General features: G+C 33.3%; 3 protein-coding genes across 5 annotated transcripts in view; 2 read left to right on the top strand and 1 right to left on the bottom strand.

Annotated features, from left to right (window-relative positions):
* Nucleotides 1-5409: 5409 nt before the first annotated feature.
* On the bottom strand, nucleotides 5410-15069 carry LOC119641243. Of its 2 annotated transcripts, XM_038039815.1 has the most exons (5): nucleotides 15045-15069; nucleotides 11439-11840; nucleotides 11312-11383; nucleotides 6038-6439; nucleotides 5410-5968 (listed from the first exon to the last, which is right to left on the bottom strand). In XM_038039815.1, the coding sequence occupies exons 1-5, from the start codon at nucleotides 15052-15054 to the stop codon at nucleotides 5475-5477; spliced, it is 1380 nt and encodes a 459-aa protein (XP_037895743.1). In that variant the 5' UTR covers nucleotides 15055-15069; the 3' UTR covers nucleotides 5410-5474. The 2 variants fall into 2 exon arrangements, with proteins under 2 accessions (XP_037895743.1, XP_037895745.1); XM_038039817.1 differs by lacking the exons at nucleotides 11312-11383; nucleotides 11439-11840; nucleotides 15045-15069 and adding an exon at nucleotides 8823-8954.
* A 3395-nt stretch (nucleotides 15070-18464) lies between these two features.
* On the top strand, nucleotides 18465-19607 carry LOC119641281 (ceramide transfer protein-like). The gene is given in 1 exon segment (XM_038039876.1): nucleotides 18465-19607. A coding segment is annotated over 1 exon segment (1125 nt). The 5' UTR covers nucleotides 18465-18482.
* A 3331-nt stretch (nucleotides 19608-22938) lies between these two features.
* The window catches only part of LOC119641331 (trehalase), a 46481-nt gene continuing 45586 nt past the window's right edge, over nucleotides 22939-23833 (top strand). For both annotated transcript variants that reach the window (XM_038039920.1, XM_038039921.1), the window contains exon 1: nucleotides 22939-23262. In XM_038039920.1, coding sequence (XP_037895848.1) covers nucleotides 23246-23262 — 17 coding nt within the window. In that variant the 5' untranslated portion in view covers nucleotides 22939-23245. The remainder of the gene's footprint in view (nucleotides 23263-23833) is intronic.

The raw sequence follows: 23833 nt of genomic DNA, 5'->3' as shown, positions 1-23833 counted from the left end.
GTTGAATTATCAAAAGTTTCAAGTGAAAATTTTGCAACATATGATGCTCTTTTCAACGATTAAACGTTTGCGAGCAATAACTTTAATAACATACGATTAAAAACAAGTAAAAGCACTACAAAGAGCACGAACCACCATTAAATCCCCTACACTCGTTTATGCATTTGTCGGCTTTTGACAATAAGGTGTTGCACGGGAAGTGGTCGAAAAAGTGGTCCGATCCGAACCATTTCCAATAGCGTTCGTTCTTGGGCCAAAACACATCAGTATACCAAATTTCATCAAAATATTTAAAAAATTGCGACCTGTGATTTGGCTGAACAGCAAAAAAACAAGACAGACGGACATATAGATAAGTTGTGATCTATACAGAAAATGATTCTGAATCGATCGATTTCTTATTAAATGGCAGATCTATCTCAAGTTCTTCCGGGTGTTGCATACATCCTTCTACCACAAGCGGTGTACGATATAATGAGAGAAAGTGTGCTTTTTTTCCTTTAAAAGCCAAGTAATCCGTTAAGTAATGACACACTCATGGAAATGTTGTATAACGTTTGCATATGCATGATTAGCGTGAATCGCAACCTATGATAGAAGACCATGTTCGCTATTGTTTATTCGCGTCAAGTTTGGGTCGAGGATCGATAATGAAAGTGGTCTTAAAGTCTCCCAAGTGAAGAAACTGCAGAATGTTTTGATATATTCCAAGAAAGTCATCAACAGCTTCGAAGATGAATTTCTTTTGCGTCTGTTATGTGAACATACATTTCCCGTCTCCTGGTTTTACCACTAAAGGGCAATTTACGTCTAGCTTGCGGTATTTCAGCTTATTTTCAAAATAAGTAATAGCAGATAGGTTACGTGTTGTATATAGTATACATACATACCAAAGATCTGAACTGGGTTGGAGATTTCCTTTGCTGTCGCAAGTGCTGTGTTTACATTTACCTAAGTCCTCTCTAAGCGATCTTAAGAAAAAAGTGTATTCTTCATAAACAAGAGATGGGTATTTATCGGCCATTTTTTTCTAATTCGGAAGCTCTTGCGTTCAATTATTTTATAATGAAAGAGATTGAAACGTTTAAGGGGACAAGTTAAGAATATTTACAATTTCTTCCACGCGAAATCCAAAAGCTATCCACTAAATATTATAAATAATATTAATGTTTATTAATATATGTGAAATTATTGTGGTCGTCTTGTAAATGTAAAAATTTTTAGTTTATAAACATATTTTCAACTTGTTTTGTTTTTAACAGTTTATTTATTGCATATTGAAAAGAAAAGAAAAAACAAAATGCTTTTAATCATTTTATTCAATCAATCAATCAATCAATCAATCTATCCATCAATCAATTAATACGATCAATATCAATCACAATTGTTAGTGATTTTTTTACTTCATATCATCATCGCCATCATAGTATGGCTAAATAATTTAAATGAAAAGGAAAAGATTGCAAAATGAAAACAAAACAAAACAAAAGAAAACAAAAAATGTTTAAACTTGAAATGTAGCCTGTACTTAATCTCATTTAAATATATTATATATATATATATATATATTTATACGCATAAATGTATAAGAATATTATATATATATATACATACGTATATTCCACAAAAAAAAAACAAAACCAATTATTATTAATAAAAAATGAAACAATTAAAAAAACACACACAAGCAAAAATAATAAACAAAAAAAAAAAAAAAGAAAAGATAATAATAATAAAATCAAAACACTTATTTAATAAACACGCTGCTCCTGTGTTTTCTTTCTTCCACTCCTCGTCCAGAAAAAGTGTGCTATGTTTATCGTTCGCTTTTTTTAGGTACAAGCGTGCAATAGAGTGCGTATTTATCAATTTAACGGCATATGTCCGTCCTCCTATCCTTCAATTTTTAAAGCTATCGAAATAAGCCTATACGACGGAAGGGAATATCGAAAGACCCGTTGTGAACGTGGTGCTCGTACAATACCTATAAACTGCCCTTGATCTTCACATTGTAATTGACTTTGAAAACCGAGTAAGAACAGTCTGTCACCAAAAATGTTTTTCATAGAAATTTCTGTACCACAAACTCGCATTTTTTCATTAGATCTTCCTTTCCATAAAAAATTTGATGACTTTTGAAGCGATAAGTGGGGAATTTTCACAAATTGCTAAATAAAAAAATAAAAACAAACATCATGACATAACCTGAAAAGAACAAAACAAACATTGCAGAGTTCCTAGAAAGTCATCAAAGAAGCGTCGGTTAAATGTACGTAAAAGAATAGTTTTCAGAAATCGATTGATATTTTCCGCCGATTTTTGAAGCATTTGGAATCATCTCGGTAAACAGAAACGAACTTAAGTTTTCCAATAATTTGCAAACGATTTTTTAAGTTAATTCATAACAAATACAAAATATACCTTTTTGTTTGAAAAATAATTATAATTATATTCAGATTTATAGCGCATATGTATGCATTCAATAGTCGACTTTAGTCGAACAAAATTTTTTTGCTCTGATGTTTTTCTTTTGTCTGTCGACAGATAACATGCGTATGAGTCATAGTACGAGTAATGTTCTCACTGTTCGTAGACCTTAAATCCAAACCAACCGCTGTTTTTTTCTTTTATAATATAACATGATTCACTAATTAAATTACATATAAATTTTAAAATTATTTACGATAATTTAAGAAAGATATATAAAGAATTTTAAAAACATTAAATATGTGTATTCTCCAGTGAAAAGCATTTTAAAAGACACTTCAGTTAACGCTCTTTGCAAATGATGCCACAATGCGCCTCTTGTATACTTTCGTTGTTTATTTTATACCATATCCACCTTGTGGTGCAGGGTATATTCAGTCCGTACTCGTGCTCGTAACAGCCAAAGTGACTTAAGATAGGTCCAGCTTTGATCAAAGCGGTCGATTTAGAATCGGCCTGTCTGTCCATCTGTCCACCTGATGCTTGCCCAAATAATTCGAGATATTTTGATACAGTGACGTGTTTCGGCCGAAGAATGAACGCTATTGATTATTCGACTGGTTCGAGTCGGACCAGTTTTTCGACCCATTTCTACATAACGCCTTATTTGGATAGGCCGTTATAAGAAAAAATACTGTGATTTTTAGAATTGCGGGACATTCGCCATTCTTGGCGAACTTGGATGATGCAATTTTTCGAATTCTTTGCCACATAAACATACCTACCAAAACAACAGCATCTCAATATGGTAAAAAGGCCTAATTTTCAATACTTCTTGATTAAAATTCGTTCATAATAATAATTTGATATAAAAATCCAACTTGCTGACTGCAGGCCGTAGATCTATTGTTCGCATACCATTGCATATAAAGGTTCCAATGAAAAAACGAGGCCTTATATGCCGAAAAGATCCAATTTGTAATGTTGTATGATGAACATTTGTTCTTTCTAAATCAACCATAGGTAATTTAAACATAGATCTATTTTGTAGACAACACCATAGATAGGGGCTCTTATTAAAGCAAACCCTTCTATGGTGCTGAAGCTTAATATGTATGGCTTAATGTTATGACGGAAACAACTGGAAAATATTTAAAGCTTTGACAAGCGAACTAAGACTTCTAAATTTAGACCACATTGAACTTTGACTACGTTCCAATATGAGGATTTTCTAAAAGTAAAGTGGTGTAGAGTGGTGTATGGTATTTAAAGCTCGATCGTGCTTAACTATGGCATTCTTGTTTGTCTTGTTTTAAATGGTCGGGCGATTGATTTTAAATTTCGGCTATAATTTCGTAATAGTATATAGTACCGAAGAGCAGCTAATTTTTTTGCAGGTTTTTTCAAAATCAAACTTTCATTTAAAACTCACGATAAGGTGTTTGCAAATTGAGATTTTTAAGGTGTCTATGGATTTCACGAGATATTAAAGAGTAGTTCGAGGATTTTTGTAGAAGAAGAGAAAGCAAGAAATTATATTTCTTTTATTCTCTACATCCCAAAAAGGGTATATTAAGTTAGCGCAGGTCTATACAACATCCAAAAGGACTTGCGATGGATTCAATTCATACTGTACTGATTGACTCAGAAAATGATACAGATCTTTTCAGAAGGACTTTGTGAGTCTATTTAAGCTTGTCTCTTCGTCGACCCAGCTTGTATATGCTTAACTTGCAGGTCGCAATTTTTGAGTTATTTTTATGAAATTTTTGTATCTCGACGTGTTTTGGCCCGAGAACGAATGATATTGAAATACGTTCAGACCAGACTATCCTTTTCGACCGATTCTCTAAAACCTTTTTATTTGTTTTACCAATGCTTGCCTTATCGCCTAATTCACGTCCTATTTCGGATTTAATACCAGTCATGTAAATTGCAAAATAAAAGAAAGCATTACGCCTTTGTCTTCTATGTAAACATAGAACGCACTTCTCAAGCATACAATACGTTACTAGGAGTTTTAATTAAGGCGAACAATGATGAGTTTATCTTTATTGAGTGTATTTGCGAAACATGTTTACAACAACATCTTGTTTCAAATGAATCATCCAGGTTAAACATTAATTACATAACGTCAACATTTCAACATGTTGAAATACCGCTATGAGAACCACTCTACGTTTCCAGTTTTCAATGGGCTTTTTTTGAAATTTTTTACGATTTTTTCCGAAAACTATAAATTGTAAAATTTTCCATTTGCCGTTCATACACAGCTTTGATTTTTCCCACGGTTAACAGCGGGTTAAGTTTCCGTCAAAAAGTCAAAATATTTATGATATGTAGAAGCGACAGTCTGTATGAATGTTTGCAAGTTTAAGCGTTCATTAGAAAGGAAACGACAGAAAGACTTAACCATATTGCCTCAAAAATCGTAGGTCAATGAAGCCCGGCTTTTATATGGTCATGTCGCCTCAGATGATGAAGTCATAAAATTATTCCTTCCAGCGATGTAACTACAATAAACCATTAATAGTTTTAAAAACTGGCTGCACAACTAGCTGTGGAATATATATTTAACGGGAGCTCAATCTAGCCTTTTTAAAGCTTACATTTTATAAGCGAAATACCGGCGCAAATTTTTTAGAACTCTAATGTAGTGTGTAATGTGATAAAAGCTAGATCACATGTTTACCCTACACCCAGAATTGTCTGTGCGAATGCTAAATCAATAATTCTCCAACACATGTCTTCCCATTTTTTTTGCGGTATTATATGCAATTTTTTTGAAATGTTTGAATTCTCATTTCTTTAGTATAATTGAAACGAAATTTTTCATTTTTATTAAAACACATTTATTCTATGTAAATTTATGTATTCGAGATAATCTTCACAATGATATTCGATTTCGTTTAATTGGTATTCATTTTTTGTGCAAATTTCTGCAACTACAACAAGTGCCACTTTTTTTAATAAACAATAAAGCTTTGCATAAACATTTATACGTATGCGTGAGTACAAAAACGAGAAAAGCTTAATTCAAAACATTTTTACATTGCTACGTAAACTTCGAAATCTTTATAAGCCACCTCTTCGCCACCGTAGGGAATGTAGCAGCATCCGTGAGACGGTTGAATTTTTCCAACGGTAACGGTACCGTCATGAGTGGCGCGGCCTATGAACAAAGGTTCACCTTCAGCTGTCTCACCGCCTGGAACCGCATTTGGGGGAATGTTACCATCTTGAACCGGTATCCATTGACCGCCACCAGCACATAAGACTTCGTATTCGTTGTGGCCATGTTCGCCGCCACCAAAGGCTACATAACAAACACCATGTGATGGATGTAATTTGCCGGGAATTAAATCGCCTTCGTGTTTCGCGCGAGCAATGTACAGTTGCTCACTGCCGTCGAAGCCACCCTCCATAGAGCTAGGCGGAATTTCACCATTAGCAGCAGGTACCCAACAGCCGGGACCTCCACCACTGGTCGGTGGTGCAAAGCCCATGGCCGGTTCCGACGGTGCCGATGGTGCGGTTGATTCTATAAAATATGGTTTAATTTGAATAAATTTTAAATCGTGTCTATCAAGCTGATTGCTATCAATTTTACCCTCAAGCAACCAATTTCCATTAGCGCCCCAACCGGTGCATACACCCACAAAATGAATCGGGAACAAATCGGGCGCGTCATAAGATAAAAAGGCAGCTGCTTCACCTTCACGGCCTACAGTTATTACATTGTCATACCAGCGTATCCAGAAACCGCGAAATTCTCCACCATCTAAAATGCCCGGAGTATCGGCCTCAGCCACATCGGGTTTTTGACGATTTTTACGTATTACGGATTTGCTATTAGACCATCCTCCAATGAATACCTCATACATGGGATCTTCTTCGACAGGATTTGATGTCAATGCTAAATGAGCATCATTAGGAGAACGCACCTTAAAAGTGAATACATTGCCCGAAACGGGATGGAATTGATATTCCAATTTATCGGGTGTGTTAACTTCTAAAACAATGCAAACAAAATAGAAAAATTACAGTTATGACAAATGATTAAAGAAACATTTTCATTGCGCTCAATTTTCCTAATAAACTAAAGAATTTAAATGCACGTATATAAGATGTGGCGCGCCAAACAAATATCTTTTAAGTGTATGTGCTACACTTTAATTAACATGATCTTGATAGCAAGAATTCATTTTAATATGTGATGATACACTTTATATAGAATTATACGGCAAGGTTTTATTACCGCCATAAAGAAGATCATCAACCATATACAGACAATTCAAATCTATAATGATGTTTACAAAGTGACTGATCGGATGCCAACGAAATCGAACTGCTTCTTCGATCGCTTCATAGTAAACCTGTCTCGGCCTAACATTTGAGAGTTAGTAAATTAATTAATCTCCTCTCAAATTATTGGTTTTTAAATCATGCTTCCCTTAACACCACCCCATCCTTAAGAAGAACGTACAATTATTAGGGATATAATGAATAATAAGTAAATGTGGAAAGTTTTCATCCCGGCCGGCCAAGAAGAGCGTATAACTACCTATATTTTTAAAAACCATTTTCGAGTGGTGTATAAATTTCACAATTCTTATGTTCTCTTCTCTATGCGAATCTGACTAATAGAGGATAGAAAATATAAGAATATATAACCGCTACATAACAATCGCACGGCGTTCGAATTTATGCCTACGGGGGTTATGTGCGAAGAAAATTTCTGAAAATTTCTGAAAATTTCTACAAATGCAACGTATTTCCGACTTTTTTACCACGGTAAACCGCATAAAAAAATCGTCTAATGAAACTCATGCGAGCTCTGAATCTAGATCTGTGGATATGTTCAACAAAGTTGAACAATTATCTAAGAATCCGTTCAAAAAAAAGTAATAATGAAATCAATATTGCATATTTAGAAAAGGAAAAGAATTTCTTTTTATTGCAGTGAAAATTCCATCCATAAATATATAAAACATAGATATTGAAATTAGGAATAACAATCACTTTCCCAACTAATCAGTGCTACTTGATAACAAGCGTACAAGTTTATTACGAATTGGATCAAAACTGCTATCACCAGTGAATATGTCAGATTTGTCTAGCACAACTGTCGGATTTAGTTTACATGAAGAATTTCTTTAGTTAATAAAGCCCTCTGTTACGTTTTTTTGTTGATACAAAGAAGAATTTTTTTTTTAGATCAGTGCAAAAAAAGGGTATTTGATGCCAATTGTGCAGTGTATTATTTCAAAATCGTTTAAAAGAAGAGTTTCGTGCATTTTTTAACGGATATACCCATAATAGATACATGTGACGGTTCGGGAAGCGTGCCACAGATCGCCCACCCAGCGTTGTGATTTTAAATCAAAGCGTGACCTTTTTAGATTTATTTTGCAATTACGGTCAATGAGTTACTTTCTTACATTCTCCGCGCCCTACCAAGTAAAAGCAACTTTCAAATGAATTGCGATGACCTGCTTACTCTTTCAATAGTAAAACAATTTTAATATGTATGCTAATTTGCACTAGAGCATTAAAGATTGATTAACACAATAAAAAAAAAAAGAATACAACACACAACAAATACCTGAATGACATCATTTTCAAGCCATAAAATTTAAGCTTTCTCACTTTATTTCTATTCAAAGTGTTTTAAATGTTAAAAAAAAAATGGAAAACTTAAAACGTCTCAAGAAAAATTTCAATTTTTACTAACTTTTTAAACATTGTTGTGCGTGGAACTGTAGGAATTTTATTGCAATTGATACGACGACAATGGTGTTGATGATGAGATTCTGTTTCTAATAAATGCAAATATTTATAGAGATTTATTATAACGTTTTCCAATGCATGCATGCGTGCAAAGAATTCAATGCTATGTGCGTTAGTTTTTAGCTAATGTAAATAAGTTGTAGAATTTTATTCAGTGCCACCCGTCAGTAGAGTCAGTAGTTGTGAAATAATATTACCTATATTTTATTTAATTCTATAGAGTAAGTAAATATTGTGCTGATATAGACGTCTATAGATATTTATAGGAGTAGCAGCTGCAAGCAACTTTTCGATTGCCTCTTCCCAAAATTAGAAAATTTTATCTTTATTATAAATTTTTTCTTACTGTCGTTTTTTGTTGTTTTTTATGTCAAACACAATAAGCGAACCGATTATTGATCTATTTTGTTTGAAATTCTTGTATTTCTTTACTTTCTTTTTTAATAAAAGACAGACACTTTGTAAAAATTTGGCAATTTGACAAAAGCGATAAATTTGCTTTCCATTATCATTCGACTTTCTTTTTATTATTTCTCTTCATTGCCGGATACTTGCTCTCGTCAAATCAAATATTTCTTTTATTTTTGTTTTTCGCTTAAACTTACCGACTGGCATTTTTAAATATATATTCTTTTTATAAAATTTGAACAACTTTTGAAATTAACTTTTAACTTTGCCTGCTGAAATTGAATTGCTTGATTGCTTGCCTTAACGTTTAGAATCTTGTTTCAACTTTGGCTGCCTTTTTATTAAATATAATTCACTCTGCGCGAATTGATTTGAGTAAAAGAGACAACTGTACGATAACATTGTCTACAACAACGATCCTTACATGTACGTTTTGCTTTTGTTTTTCATTTATACGGCTGATGTCACACTCTTGTATGCTCTTTTTCTCTTTTATACTTTTTTGCTTTCTCCCACACGCCTTTGTTGTTTATTATTAATTTGCAAAAAGCTTTATATATTTATATGTTTTTCTTTTCAACAGTGTTTTTACCGGTTTTGTGTTTTGGTTTATATTAAGTTCATTGTTGTTGTGCCTTTTTAAGATAACGTCAGAATATTATAATAAACAAATTACGTATATATATGTTGTAAATCAAAGGTTGCAATATGAGTCATGCTTTATTTTATGTTTAAGCTTTTCAGTGCAATATTTCTGCATTTATCTATCATGAGATATTAAACTTATTATCTTGCCATAAAAATTGTAAACAAATTGGAGGCTTATTCTCACATGTTTGGAATTATTGAGAACAATTTTCAGTTGGTGGCAAATTTTTATACGCTTATTCTCAGATGCTCGCAATTTTTATACAAATACTTGAACAATTATTAATTATAAATGTTTTATTTTCAGCAAATATTCAATCAATTTTTAGAGACCTGCCGTTCGATTTTTACATATTTTGGATATTTTTGGTTATTTTTTACAAATTCTCTGATATCTTTGGTTAATTTTTACATATAATCCTACAAGTGGTTTTAGTAAAAAACTTCAAATATAACGTCATATAAATGACCTAAGTTAAAAAAATGTGTTTAGAAGCTGCTAAATGGAGAGAGCACAGAGTTGCTTGTAATAGATAAGAAAAATAGTCAAAAAATCTTTATCATCTGTTATATGAAACAAAGTGGCAGCGCAGTCGTAGAAAACTCTGTTAAATGGCAAGACATAAAAGCAAGCTGTTGAACATGTTAACTGTTTCAGATAAGAGAATTAATTACGTTTCGTACAACGCATACTTTTAGGCTTATGAGTTAAGTGCTCGAACTTGCAACATATATAAAATTTCAAATACCTGGGAGTAATTCAAAAAAATTTCAAACATCTGAGAGTAAGCGTCTGAATTGGTTTACAATTGATAATAATTGAGTCTGTATTTGTGTGAAATAAAGAATAATTCAAAGAGTCAATCTATATTTGTTTGAAATTGAGAATAATTGCAAAGAATCAGTCTGAATTTGTTAACAGCTGTGTTTACATTGTTCTTTTTTATACCCACTATCGAAGTATGAAAGGTATATTCGTTTTGCCAAAAGCTTTGTAACGTCCAGCAGGAACCTTCACAGACGCCGCAAAATATATATATTCTCGATTAACATCAAATTCTAAATCGATTTAAGTTCATCCGTTTGTCCATCTGTACAATGTCTGTGGTAAACATTCTGCTGGCCGCAAAAATGAACCTGTCGACTTCAAGCTTGACAGAAACATTGAAAGTTCTTGCAGACAGGCTGGTATCGAAAATGGGCCAAACTGGTCGCAGGAGTGCCCAACAATATTATGTACACTGAGTACATCTCTGTTTTTCAAACGAAATAAAAAATTATTTTTTTGCTCATTGCTCATAAATTATAACTAATAGATTTACACAAATCCGAACGCTTATTTTATGTTCAACGTCTATACAAAACTTGACTATGCTTACCCAATGTTAAACTGTATCAAAATTTAATTTCTTTCAATAGCTTTACAACGCGCAGCAACAAACTTCAAAACCACCATAAAGTCTATAAATTTTTAGTCAATTTCAATTTTGAAATGCTTTTAAGCATGACCGCGCAGTCGTCTGTTCACTTGTCTGTCTGTCCAATCGTGTAGTGTCTGTGGTAAAAGTTCTCCTTTTCCCAAAAATGAAGGCATTGCCAACAAATTGCAAAAGAATTTAGAAGTGCCCTAAGCTTTTGAAAGGACACGCCTACTATGCCCACGTGTTCATACAACGAAAACTTTTAATTTCAAAATAGAAAAAATCAACGCCGCACACACCACACACACTATAGAGCATAAAAACATAATTCCCTTATATTTTTGGGATTACGGCGATGAGCATAAAAGATTCCGTTGCGGACAAATATGATTCTCAATGGGATTCTGCATATATAAACTATCATGAATCCTAATTTTTTTTATAAAAATTAGATAACATGCAAACAATATCATTATATTAACATGATGATGACGATCGCATGACGAAAGAATACATATTGGTAACTGGAAAAGTGAAAAGGAACGAAATGAGGAAAAATGGAAATATGAGAATGAAAACTTATGAAAAGTAATTCTACCCACTTTAAGGATGGTTACCTTTAATAACGGGAACGCGAGGAACAGCCAATGGTGCCCTGGTAATCCTAGAAGGTACGGGAGCCGGCATTTCTTCAAAATAGAAAATCGTATAATGAAATCCATTGGCGATTTTATTTTAGCTTACCATCGATTAGCCAAGTACCGGAAGCACCCCAAGCGGTACATATACCTATAAAGTTAACCGGAAACAAATCTTGTGCTTCATAAGACAAAAAGGCAACTGCTTCACCTTCACGACCCACTGATATTATATTATTTGACCACTGTATCCAGAAACCACGAAATTCATTGGCATCGACAATGCATGGAGTAATTGCGGCAGCAACATCAGGCTTTTGGCGATTCTTACGTATCACAGATTTGCTATTAGACCACCCTCCAATGAAAACCTCGTACATGGGGTTCTCCTCTACGGGATTAGTTGCTAAAGACAAATGAGCATCATTAGCGCACCGCACCTTAAAGGTAAATAAAGAACCAAAGACATGATGGAATTGATATTCCAACTTGTTGGGTGTGTTGATCTCTAAAAAGAAGAACGATAACTATAACAGAAGCGACGTTGCATCTCTATATTTCAATTGATGTAAATTTAATACAAAATTTTGATCAGAGGTATTTTATGCAAGAACAAGTAATAAAATTATATTCGGTCGTGATCGAATCTTTTATACCCATCAGCGATATCCTAAAAAAGACAAAAAGAAAATGTAAGAACTTAGTTTTCATGCTCCATAATATAGAGTGGGCGCGGTGACACACGTTTGGGCGTTGTAGACGTGTCGTTTGAAAAGTTTAGGACACGTCCAAATTCTTTTGCGCATTTATAGTCGATATCTTCATTTTTGTAAACAAGATAATGTGTACTACAAATGCTACAAATTCGGGCAGACGGACATGTTTACATGCATTCCAAATTTGACCAAGAATTTATATACCTTATGAGGTTTTCGAAGCTTGTTTTGAAGGTATTGAAGAAAAAATTAAATTTTAGTACACTATAATGTTGGGTAGGCGTGGTGCATTTTTCGTTTTTTGAACAGGTACTGCAGCATGCCCACAGAACATGCATTCTTATGAGTAACGGGCAAAAAGCCAATTTTTAATTCCTTTTCAAAAGCAGAGCTGTTGCCAGTTTACGTGTTGCTATGGGCGTATCCTTCCAACGATTTAGCCCGTTTTCAATACCAACTTGCGTGCAAGAACTTCCAATGTTTCTGCCAAATTTGAAGTCGTTTTTACGGCGAGGAGAATGCCTACAACAGGTATTACACAGACGGAAAGACGGTCATGCTTAAATCGTTTTAGAATTTAATACTGACCAAGTATGTATATACTTTGTGGGGTCTGTGCAGGTTCCTTCTGGGCGTTGGAGACGTTTTAACAAATATACTACTCATCCTTCGGTGATGGGTACATAAATATCGATTAGTTACGGCATATATATGAGAATTGAAATTTAGTTAAGCGGATACTTAACATGAATACAAAACATGTACACAAAATGTTTGGGTGGCTACAGTCGATAAGTAATCGAAGAACAGATCACATTGAAAGACTATCGTTCAAGGTCTTTCCTTATTATGCTACGCTCTGTCATTTTGTTTCTATATCCATAACCAAGGACTTTCACTGTATGAAGCGTAAGCAAAAACAACGACCTCCCGCGTAAAAAGTACGAGCAATTCTTAAATAAAAGAAGATAGGAAAGGAGCGCGGATAAAGAGCGCATCGTTGGAACAGCTCAAGGCCGTATCGAAAAGAGTGCTGGCGCAAGTGTATTATATCTGAGGGTAACTACTTTAAAGGAAACAAAGTAGATATTGACAAATTAATATTTTTCGAGAAAACTAAAAAGTCACTTCGTATAAGTTAATAAAATACCTACAAATAACTGATGTAGGACTTCTCCGACAAGTAATTTCGGCTACAAGAAAAAAGCAAGCGAGGACATTTCATGTGGGCAATGTGCTTGATCGACCACATCAAGTAAGTTTCTAACTAAAAATCCGTAGGTAATTTTCTTCTTCCGCGAGCTCGTGTTACTCTAGTGATTCGTGATTCTGTAAGACCCAGGAGACTGTTTTTGAGTAACAAGTTTTTCGATTTTATCGATAATCGAATATCAGGACCTTTTAAATGATTTGTAGCACTCATAAACTGAATTCTTCTTTTCATTTTTTTTTGATTTCTTCTACGACTTTTCAGTGATTTCATGCAGGATATTATTTCTGAAATAGACAATTAAAGGCTAATCCTTGGTTTGCATAATCGGAGAGCCCCCCGAGAATGTTCTCAATAAAAACCGCAACTTCAAAGTCAACAAAATTTCTCTAGTCAGTCTTACCGTTTAATTAAGAAAAAAAAGAAAATGAATTAAAGGGAGCTATTTAACGTGCATCATTAAAATAATGAACGTCTGTCTACTATTTAGTGAGGTAGATCTTTCCGATTATGTGGAGACATGGCAAGTCGTTCGAATATAAATACTAATCCCTCTTTGCTCACTGCTCTATCCATAATCCCCAGTTTAATCTTCTGTGCGTTTATTTGTGAAAAAGAAGAATATCGTATAAATTAAAGTTATTTGATGCAGATGTAGAAGAGGTATTATGTACTTCCAATACAAGCTAATGGCGGACATAAAAAAAGCAGAACACAATCTAATTGAGATTGAACTAATCCATTAAAATGAAATCAATTATTTTCAAAAAAGCTATAATTTTTGTAGCCATCGCCCAAGGATGAGGGAGAGAGCCCAGAAAGGGGGCTTCAGAGATCGTGCAAAGTATATACACTCTGGATCAGCATCAAATTCTGAATCGATTTTAGCCTGCCCGTGGCTATTCGTCTGTCTGCCGTAAACGTTCTACTGCTCGAAAAAACCGACTTCAATCGGCTTGGCAGAAACATTAGAAGTTCTTGGTTGGCAATGAAAATGGGCCAAATTGGCCAAAGAGCACGCCTTCAGTACCACGTAAACTGAGAACATCTCTGTTTTGCTTTCGGCTCGTTATTCGCAAACTGGAACAGGTGAACGCATACAAAATTTGAACGTATGTTCTGTGTGTGTGGCGATGCTATTGTACCTGTGCAAAAATTGACTGAGTAGGCGTAGACGATGTGCATTATTACAGAGCTTAGGAATGTTGCCTTTTACTGTCATCACCTTTTTAACAGCGAGAAACAAATATTCAAAAACCTTGTAAAGTATATATATATTGTCACAAATTTGAGATGCACTCAATCATGCTCGTCTGTCCACACTGCAAACTGCCGTATTTGCGAAAATGAAGATAACGCACACAAAAATGGAAAAAGGAATTTGAAAATTACTTAAGCGTTTCAAAGGACATCTCTAAAATGTCCAGATGTATGTGCGAACAAAATTGAGAACACTTTGCTTTCCGCGTCTTTTACTCCTTAATCATTATTAACTGGTAACACATACACCATATAAATTTCTCTTTTAATAGAGAAAAATCAGCCGCGCCCATCCATTATTATAGAGCATGAAAATTTAGTTCCTTCCTTTCTCTCTGTTCCCTTTCTCACCGATAAAGCTATTGCATAAGAGATTTGTCCACCAAACACGAAACTTTCTTCGTGACTTTTTATATAAAATCTTGGTTCTTATACAGAAAATCTTTCCCATTCATTCACTTTATATATGTATATAATTTGACTTTCTTTATTACTTGCTTTGATTTTTTATTTTGCTTTAACTTACCGAGTGGCATTTTTTGAATTTTTTCTACTACACATTAATTGTATTTTAAATTAGTGTCGTTTCACAACCGCTGCAGAGGGACATTTAAATTTTATTGAAACACACTTTATAGGCCCCATGATCTTTTAATTTCATCTCAGTACATTTACTCTCTTCGAACACAATTCGAATGCTTTAGCAGAGCAGAGATCTACTTCGATAAACTTTTAAAAAGTTCCCCATAAAGAGAATACAGATTCGAATGAGTTGGAACATTTTGTGGCTCGCAAGCACTTTAGCGAAAAGAGACATCGGTGCATATTAAAATGACAATAAAATGCGTATAATATGTTCGGGGATAAGATATTAAATTTTAATAACCAGAAGTTAGTTAGTACAGAAGATATGAGTAAACCTTGAAATACTCAGAGTGTTTTTTTATCCCCACCACCCAGGGGCGGAGGTATACTCATTTTCTCATAATGTTTGAAACACGCAAAAAAAATCCTCAGGGATCCTATTTATATTGTTCGTCAGTGCGAATTTCTAAATCGATTAAGACATGTCTCCTGGTCTGTTTGTCTGCGTTTGTCTGGTCCTGGTCGCAGATATAAAGATATTGACTTCCAGTTTGCTAGAAACATTTAAAGTTAAACATTTAACATTTTCACGGTTTTTTAATAACATTAAGCCGATAATTCTCTTTTTACTCGGTAGATATGTTTCAAAAGAATTCGTGTAAAAAAATCTATTGGTTAAATGGACAAAGCAGTAGATTGATTACAGAGCTAAAAAACCAACTGAAAAATACAATATTAAACAAATAAGAAAATTATATTGAGTCGTGAGCGAATCTTTCATATCCATAGCCGTGATCCTACGAAAAAAAAAAAAAAAAAAATATGTACACTCTATAATATTGGGCAAGCACAGGTGATTTTTTCTATTTTTACAATAAAAATAGAAGTTTATATTGTGCATGCGTTTGACTTTATGAGTGACAAGCAAAAAACGCGTAAAGCAGTGCTGGCAACTTTTGCTATATAGACGTGTGGGCGTTGTAGCTAAGATTGCGTCATTTTCAAATTCTTGTGAAAGTTTACCAACAATTTCTTCATTTTTGCGAACGGAAGAATATTTACCACAGATACTATACACTTGTGCATATAGACAGATGGGCAGATGAGTGAACCGGCAGGCTAAAGTACATTCCGAATTTGAAACAAGTTAAGAATTTGCAAATTTTATGGGGCCTTTCAACGTTGCGTCTTTGCGTTATAAAAAATTTGAAAAAAAATAAAATTATGATATGCTATAAAATTGAGCAAGCGTGGCCGACAATTCTTATTTTCCCAGAGGTACTACAGCATCGCCTATATAATATACGTTCAAATTTTTGCGCATTTATTTGCTATAGTTTATGAGTAATGAACAGAAACCCGATTTTTCATTCCATTTAAAAAACAATTTTACACAGTGCTGTGGGCGTGTCCTTGGATCGATTTGGCCCATTTTCAATATCAACCTGCCAGCGAGAACCACCAAATTTGAACTCGATAGCATTATTTGTGAGACTAGGAGAATGTGTGCAATAGGCATAATGGAGACAGACAGACACCCAGACGGACAAAAGGGCATACTTAAATCAATTCAGAATTTGATGCTGATCCAAACATATATACTTTGTGGGCTCTCAGAAACCTCCTTCACCCTTTGGTGAAGATTAAAAAATTCTTATTAGAGTTGACTTAAAAATTTTTTTGTGCTTACACATTTTAATTCATTAAATATATTATAAAACACAAACTGTATTTTGAAAAACCAAACAAAATTTCGTAAAAACTACCTTAGGTTTCTCTACGCAGACTTGGGGGAATCCCATTCACGTACGCATATAATCGACATAATCTAAGACGATTGTAAAAAGTGTAACGCGAAGTTACGGTGCATATTTGTGAGGAGTGAGATTAAGAAACGAAAACAGAAAAAAAAAAATTCATTAAAAAATTCATTAAAAAAATTCATAGAATGTTGAAAACCGTGTGAAACCAAGTGAGTTCGTGTAAAACGAGCTCGTGTCAAATTAAATCTCCTGTAAAAAGACAATTACGTATGTATGCTAATTTTACATTCCAACTTATGTTATGTACGTATTTTCGGTTTTTAACATTTGAATATGGCATTATTTTCACATAGAATTCGTCGCGAATACATTTAGCGAATATCTGGTAAGAGAACATGAAAATTTTTGCTCTTATTATTACAGTATTCCCTTAAATGAAAGACAACTAAGAATTCTTTGAAATTTTGTATATAAGAAACAATTAACCGAATGAATGATTTATCTTAAGCACTATCACTTAATGGGCGTAATAAATGTTTACGGGTAATAACGCTTACGTGCATACGGGAAATGATGTAATGACTGAAGTCCAGTGGTAAATAAAATTACAAAAATTTTGTCTATACCTAAACTGCAATATAGCAAGCTAATTTTTTATACAAGTTACCATTCATAGCAACGCAACGATTAGTCGAATTTTTATGCATTTGCTTCGTCCAAAATACGCTTAAATCATTGACCCTCTGAAATAGTAAATCTTGATTAAAGTTCTCTTAAACTCGTTACTCCAGGTTTTTTTACTAAATTTACCGTTATTTGCAACATCGTTGTAAAATGTTCTTCTAGGCTTTCTAGAAATGGAATGACATGGCAACCTAGTCTCGTGAGGGTCTGTAGTGTTTCTAATCTTTGTGCCAAATTACCCTTTTTTTTGCATTATTGGTGCAGCGTCTCATTCTCTCCAATGTTATCATTATTGTTAGAATTTATTTAAGCCAGAGGAATGTCGGCTCGATTTGCCTTTTAATAAGTAAACAATATATGAGATTCCCAGTTGTTACTAAATCTAACGAAATTTTCTCCATTACAAGTATTGGAAGGTAAGACTACGGATATATGTACGAATATATGGTAAGAATTAGGAGAAAATTTTTCAAAAGAGGGCAAAATCGAACGCCAAGTCTATAAAAATTGTATAAAACTATTCAGGAGACGTACAAGGGGAGATAAATGCTTATTTTTTATATATTTATACAAGAATTTTGTTTTCCATAAAGAAGAAAAGAAACGCTTTCACAATGAAGTCTAAATAAAAGTCGGGTATTAAACGGTAAACTGCAAAGCGTCGCTTGACGTCGCTTGAACTTAAAAGTAAGAAATTGAAAAGTGCAACAAGAAAACTATTGTTTTATCCGCTTAATGACAACAATAACAATCGTGGATAACTAAAACTTTCATATTTAATTTGGAGATCTAAAGTAAATATAGCAACAAATTACCTTAAGTATAACCACATCAACATGGATCATGCTAAAAAAGAAAAGGTTGATTGGCTTGGCAATGCCGATACTACTACTAAGGGGATTGGTCAAGTAATAATAGATGAAAAAAATAATATGATAAATGAGTCAGAATCACAAAGTGACTCTGACCCTGAATATCTTGATAACTCAATTGAATTACGTGGTTATCTTAATAAGTGGACAAATTATATCTATGGTTGGCGGCCGCGTTATATTGTACTAAAAGATGGCACGTTGTCCTATTATAAATCCGAGTCCGAATCAGACTTTGGCTGTCGTGGTGTTATAAGCTTACGTAAAGCCATAATTAAAACATATGAATCGGATGAACTTCGTTTTGATGTTGTTGTCAATAATTCCAATAATTGGTGTTTACGTGCCGATACACCGGAAGATCGTATGCACTGAATCGAGGTATTGCAAATGTATACAGAGGATAATGCCAGCACAACGGATACGACATCATTAAAACGTCATGGAAGTAACGTATCTTTGCAATCCACTACAATATCGGTAGCAAGTGGTGGCAGTTTGAAAAGGACTCAATACAATCTTAACGAAAAAATCGACGAAATTGAAACATTTAAGAAAATATTATTTGGACAAATAGAAACATTACAAAGATATTTTGATGTCTGCGCAGAAACCAATAAAGCACCGGGTAAATCTTTCGATTTCGGTTTTGATTTAACATCGACGGATTTTAAAGGGGAATCTATAACATTTCGGGCCACCACTACGGGGGTTCTTAATACATTACAGCATTGTTTAGAAATAATATCGGAAAGGGCTCTTACGTGGAAGAGGAAATTGGAACGCGAAATTGAAAAACGGAAAAAATTAGAAGAACAAATTAGAAAATATAAATTGGAAATTGAAAAATTCAAAAACATTTCTTATCCGGGGCCAGATTTTGAAGAAGGGCCACATTCCCCATTACCCGAGGATGAATTTTTCGATGCTGTAGAAACCGGTCTAGATAAAATCGAAGAAGACATGCAATTACGGGCAAAATTAAAACTGCAAACGCAACTTTCGCAGATATCCGTCCATAGTTATACAGCATTAGGTTTGAATCAGCCAGTGGATGACAATTTGGTAGATGATGATGATAAAGAGTTTGGTACGGGTTCTTTGGCAAGCGGTCATAGTCTTTGGCCTGAGATAGATCGAGTCTGCGAAGAACAGTTGCAGGGTATCAACCTATCAAATCCTTAGCAAGTGAAACGTATCGCTGGCATTGGTTAGCCCAGTTAAGCGTCGATGGCAAGCGATATCTTTCATTTATGTGCGACCTTTGGAGAGGCGCGTACAGCTCGGGTAAGAAAACAACTAAATTGACCGATAATTAGACAGTAAGCGGGTAGTTTGGAAAGATTTATTTTAATAGATTTTCTAATGAAGGAAAAAACTTTCTTACTTGTTTTTTACTTCATTAAAATTGAAATGTTTCGCCGACATCTCATTAAAAAAGCAATCGTTGAGTATAAATAAATTTAACGAAATATTTTTTTCCAATATAAGAAAAGAACCTTTTTTTTCAAAAAACTCCCACAGAAATTCAAAACATTTCTGCCATTTTTAATTTATTTACTTCGTTTTCTTTTATGTTATATTACATTTTATAGCTTTTTCAAGGTAATTTATTTATAATCAAGTGGATATAAATCAGCCTAAGACGACTATAATACTTTTGATGAAAAGAAAATGAGATGATCGTCTGTCTTCCATTGAATTTAATTGAATTTAATTTATATATAATTTCTACTGCACGAACAGAGGCATTCAGGTCTGCTTTACTTAGGTACGATCAAATAAACTTGTTTAAACGAACTCTCAACAAAGTATAAATAAATTAAAAAAAAAAACAAATAAGCAACTAAGAAGTCAAGCATATTTTGTTTTTTTCTTTAAATATTGTATAAGTAATAATGAAAGTCTCATGTAAATTGTTTTTATTGTAGGCCATCGATTTTAAGTTTTTATGAGTATAACATAGCGCAGCGCATATCTATTTTAAATGTATTTTTACAATTGTATGCGTTCCGATCCGGTTTTTTTTCTCTTCAACTATGCGTAGCGTTGCTTATTATAAACCAACAACCAATATTACGTTGGGACGAGCCCCCAAACATTATAAATTGTTATTGCATATGTGTGTACGTGCCAACAAGTTCTTGCTCTCCCCCTTTCTCGCTCAGTATCTTCTCATCTTTTACATATTTCGTGGTATATAACAGCGTGTGACGAAATGTGTGTACAATTCATTTAGATCCAAAAAAAAACAGGGATGCCGCTTTTTTACACGTAATAACAATTAAGTAGCTTAAGTAAAGAGAACTCATATACGTTTTGAAACAAATTTTTTAATACAACCTCTACTGACATCCACTGACACGTCGTTGTCTATGTTAAGCAAGATATGTTGTAAAATTTGACTGGACGATGGAGCGAACAGACATAGATAGAAGGCACGATATTTGAAATCATATGTTTGTGGTGTTGACTTCCTATGTAATAACGCAAATTGAAGTTCACACTTATTAATCTTATGTAATCTTTGCTGTATGCTGTGTAACTGAACTTGTCTGAACATTATTGGGAGATCGGATCACGTGCAAACTCTGGGACCACTCCATGTGCATTTCAAAAATAAGGAAATGTACGTTTTTCATTAACTTGTCATGCACATATCCGTGAGTTTTGTTAATTTTGGGACATGGCACAATAGCGAGAACAGTGATAAAAATTTGAGACTCCGCAGACAAAATCTTAAGTTCATAATTATGATTTTAATAATTACACAGATCGAAATCGATTTCTCTGTTCACGCTGATCGAATTTTTGTTTAGAGATCTTCGATACCTATTTCCATAAATCCCAGCACGTTCCTACACTGGCCGCGCTAATGTAAAATTCAAAAACGTTCAATAGCTGACTAATGTAGTGTATCAATTTAAAGTGTGTAAAGTGTATTACAGTTTTAGGTAAAAATTTTGAATTACTCATATTTGCTCCTATTTTGTATCAAAATGTATAAAATTTTTGTTTCATCTGCAAATGTTCGATTGGTGCACGACAACCATCGAAAAAACATTTTTTTTTAAGCAAGCGTAGGAATTTTTTGACTATTTTCTTGCATTGCGATTGTGTAAGCAACTCTTTCCTCTGGAGGACGATGTGCTTACCAGATAATAAAACAATATAAGTAGAAAAAGTGCTACATGTTGGAATAAGTAAAAACTTTTGCATTACCGTAACTAATTCATGAAGATTTATTTGTTATCAACAGGTGCTTGCATCTATTCTTTCCATCAACGTCGAAAATAGTGTTAATCAACCGTCAAATTCAATGATTTTGACCTTTCTCTATACAAAACAACAGTTTCCCGTTTAGTATTATTGACAATCATTTTTTGGCTGTTGTTTCAAGTTCAATTTCTGAGAATTTTATTGGAATAACTTTAAAGAATCATTATTAGGGCAAGTACTCTATTAAACTTATTCTTTCATCAAATATTCCCTTTTAAATATTCTTTAATTGTTTTTCAGTTTTTGAACTTGGTGGTTATGTTAGCGTAATATTAAGCGATATCAAGACAAGTATTTCTTAAGCTTTTTGTGCTATCAACTATTTTGTATCTTCTTAGATTCAGAATTTTGCGCTTATCCTCACTTCAATTTCGAGGTTTTTGGGCCGCGAGGAACGGGAAAAATTTCAGATCAAATTCATTTTGGGGTTATAATTAGAATTTAATCAAAAGTTCATACAGATAGGTCTAAATCAATGCCACTCTCTATAGCCATCAAAAATATGCTTATATCAACGCGCGGTAAGCATTAAGCAAACGTGATATGCAAGCTGTGGACGGTGTAAAATGTATATATAAAACTGTTAAATGCTATACCGCTTAATATTTTTGCTTTGTAAAACGCATTTTAATTATTCATAGTAAAGAGAATTCATGGAATTCTACACAAATATGTACATATCATTTAAATACTTGTTGAAAACGCATAAGAGCAGTTAAGAAACTATGCCTGTTTTGCTTATTTAATTCAATATATTTCAAGGTATGGCAACCCTAAATTTTATATCCAAATAAATTTTTCGGTAAGCACACGTGACAGCAACCACACATTAGATATAAGGCTCTCTTTCCTTTTAATAGCGGATATCTCTCACATATGCGTTAAATGAGAATGTGTGTGCAAATAGAAACGAAAGATGAATAAATATTGTTCTCTTCTTGCACTATACAATCTATTCATAGTTTTATTATCATTATCAAAACGAGACTTAATAATTTTACGAGATATTGTGCTTACGTAGGTACGTACGTGAACTTTGAAACAGTGTAATTAAAAAGAAAAATATATCATAATTTAATAATTTACACCTTTAAAGAGCGTTGTTGACCCAAAAGAAGGGTGTTTTTAATTTAACGTAGAGCATTCAACTATTATTCATACCTTTGCATGTATAGTGCGTTCATATGTGTATGTGACTTTTTGCTCGTATATGCCTTTATTTACAGGCAGAGCACAACAACGCTTGGCCATCATTACGTTTTAAGCAACAGACAGCAGCAGTGAATTGAAATTTGTTTATACATCGGATAGAAAATATACCATATTTGTCGAAATTGTGTGAGAATAAAAATTAAAAAAAAAAAAAGGAAAATAGCTTAAAACTATTTTTTATTACGTAGTGATATTGGTTTTATTCTTAAATTAAACAGACGAAAACTTGTTCAGTGTTATTTAATTAAAAATAAAAAAAATCCCAAAGTTCAACTGACAGTATTGGGATAATTTAACGTTTTCAATCTCAAGGAGAACGCAAAGATTCAGAAATGAATTCAAATATCGAGTAAGTTTTTGCTACTAAATTTAAATATCGCTGAGTGAAAAGATATCTGCAAGTTGCATAAGTTTTACTTCCCAATGCACTAAATGATAAATACGCTTTTTTTTTTTTTTTTTTTTGTATATTGAATGGAGATGGACTAAACCAATGGATTTGTGGCTTATATGTCCGATAAATACACATTAAGATAAATATATATACGAACTTTCAAGTTATGTAGTTTTCAAAAGAATCACAAAAGAATTTTCACTTTCATTGTTTTATTCTTCTTCTTATTTCTTATTGAATTAATAATAATAATAATAATAATAATAATACTATGACTTGAATTTCCTGTACTATAAAAATCTTGTAGAAGTAATTTTATAGTGAAAGATAACGTAGCAAAATTTATTCTATGACCCTGTCTTGAAAAAATAAAATTTGTTATTTCAAAAATACGCGCGCCTCGCTAATCAGAGTAACTTCTTTTTTTCTGGTTTTCTATGTTGATATAAAAGAAAAGTTTCACACTACTAGTAAAAATTGCCTTAGTTTTTCGAAGGGAGAAAAATAAAAATTGGATTTTTTCTAT

Source organism: Glossina fuscipes, unplaced genomic scaffold (genome assembly GCF_014805625.2).
Source record: "Glossina fuscipes isolate IAEA_lab_2018 unplaced genomic scaffold, Yale_Gfus_2 147, whole genome shotgun sequence".
NCBI lineage: Eukaryota > Metazoa > Arthropoda > Insecta > Diptera > Glossinidae > Glossina > Glossina fuscipes.
This window is presented reverse-complemented; position numbering and strand designations above follow the sequence as displayed.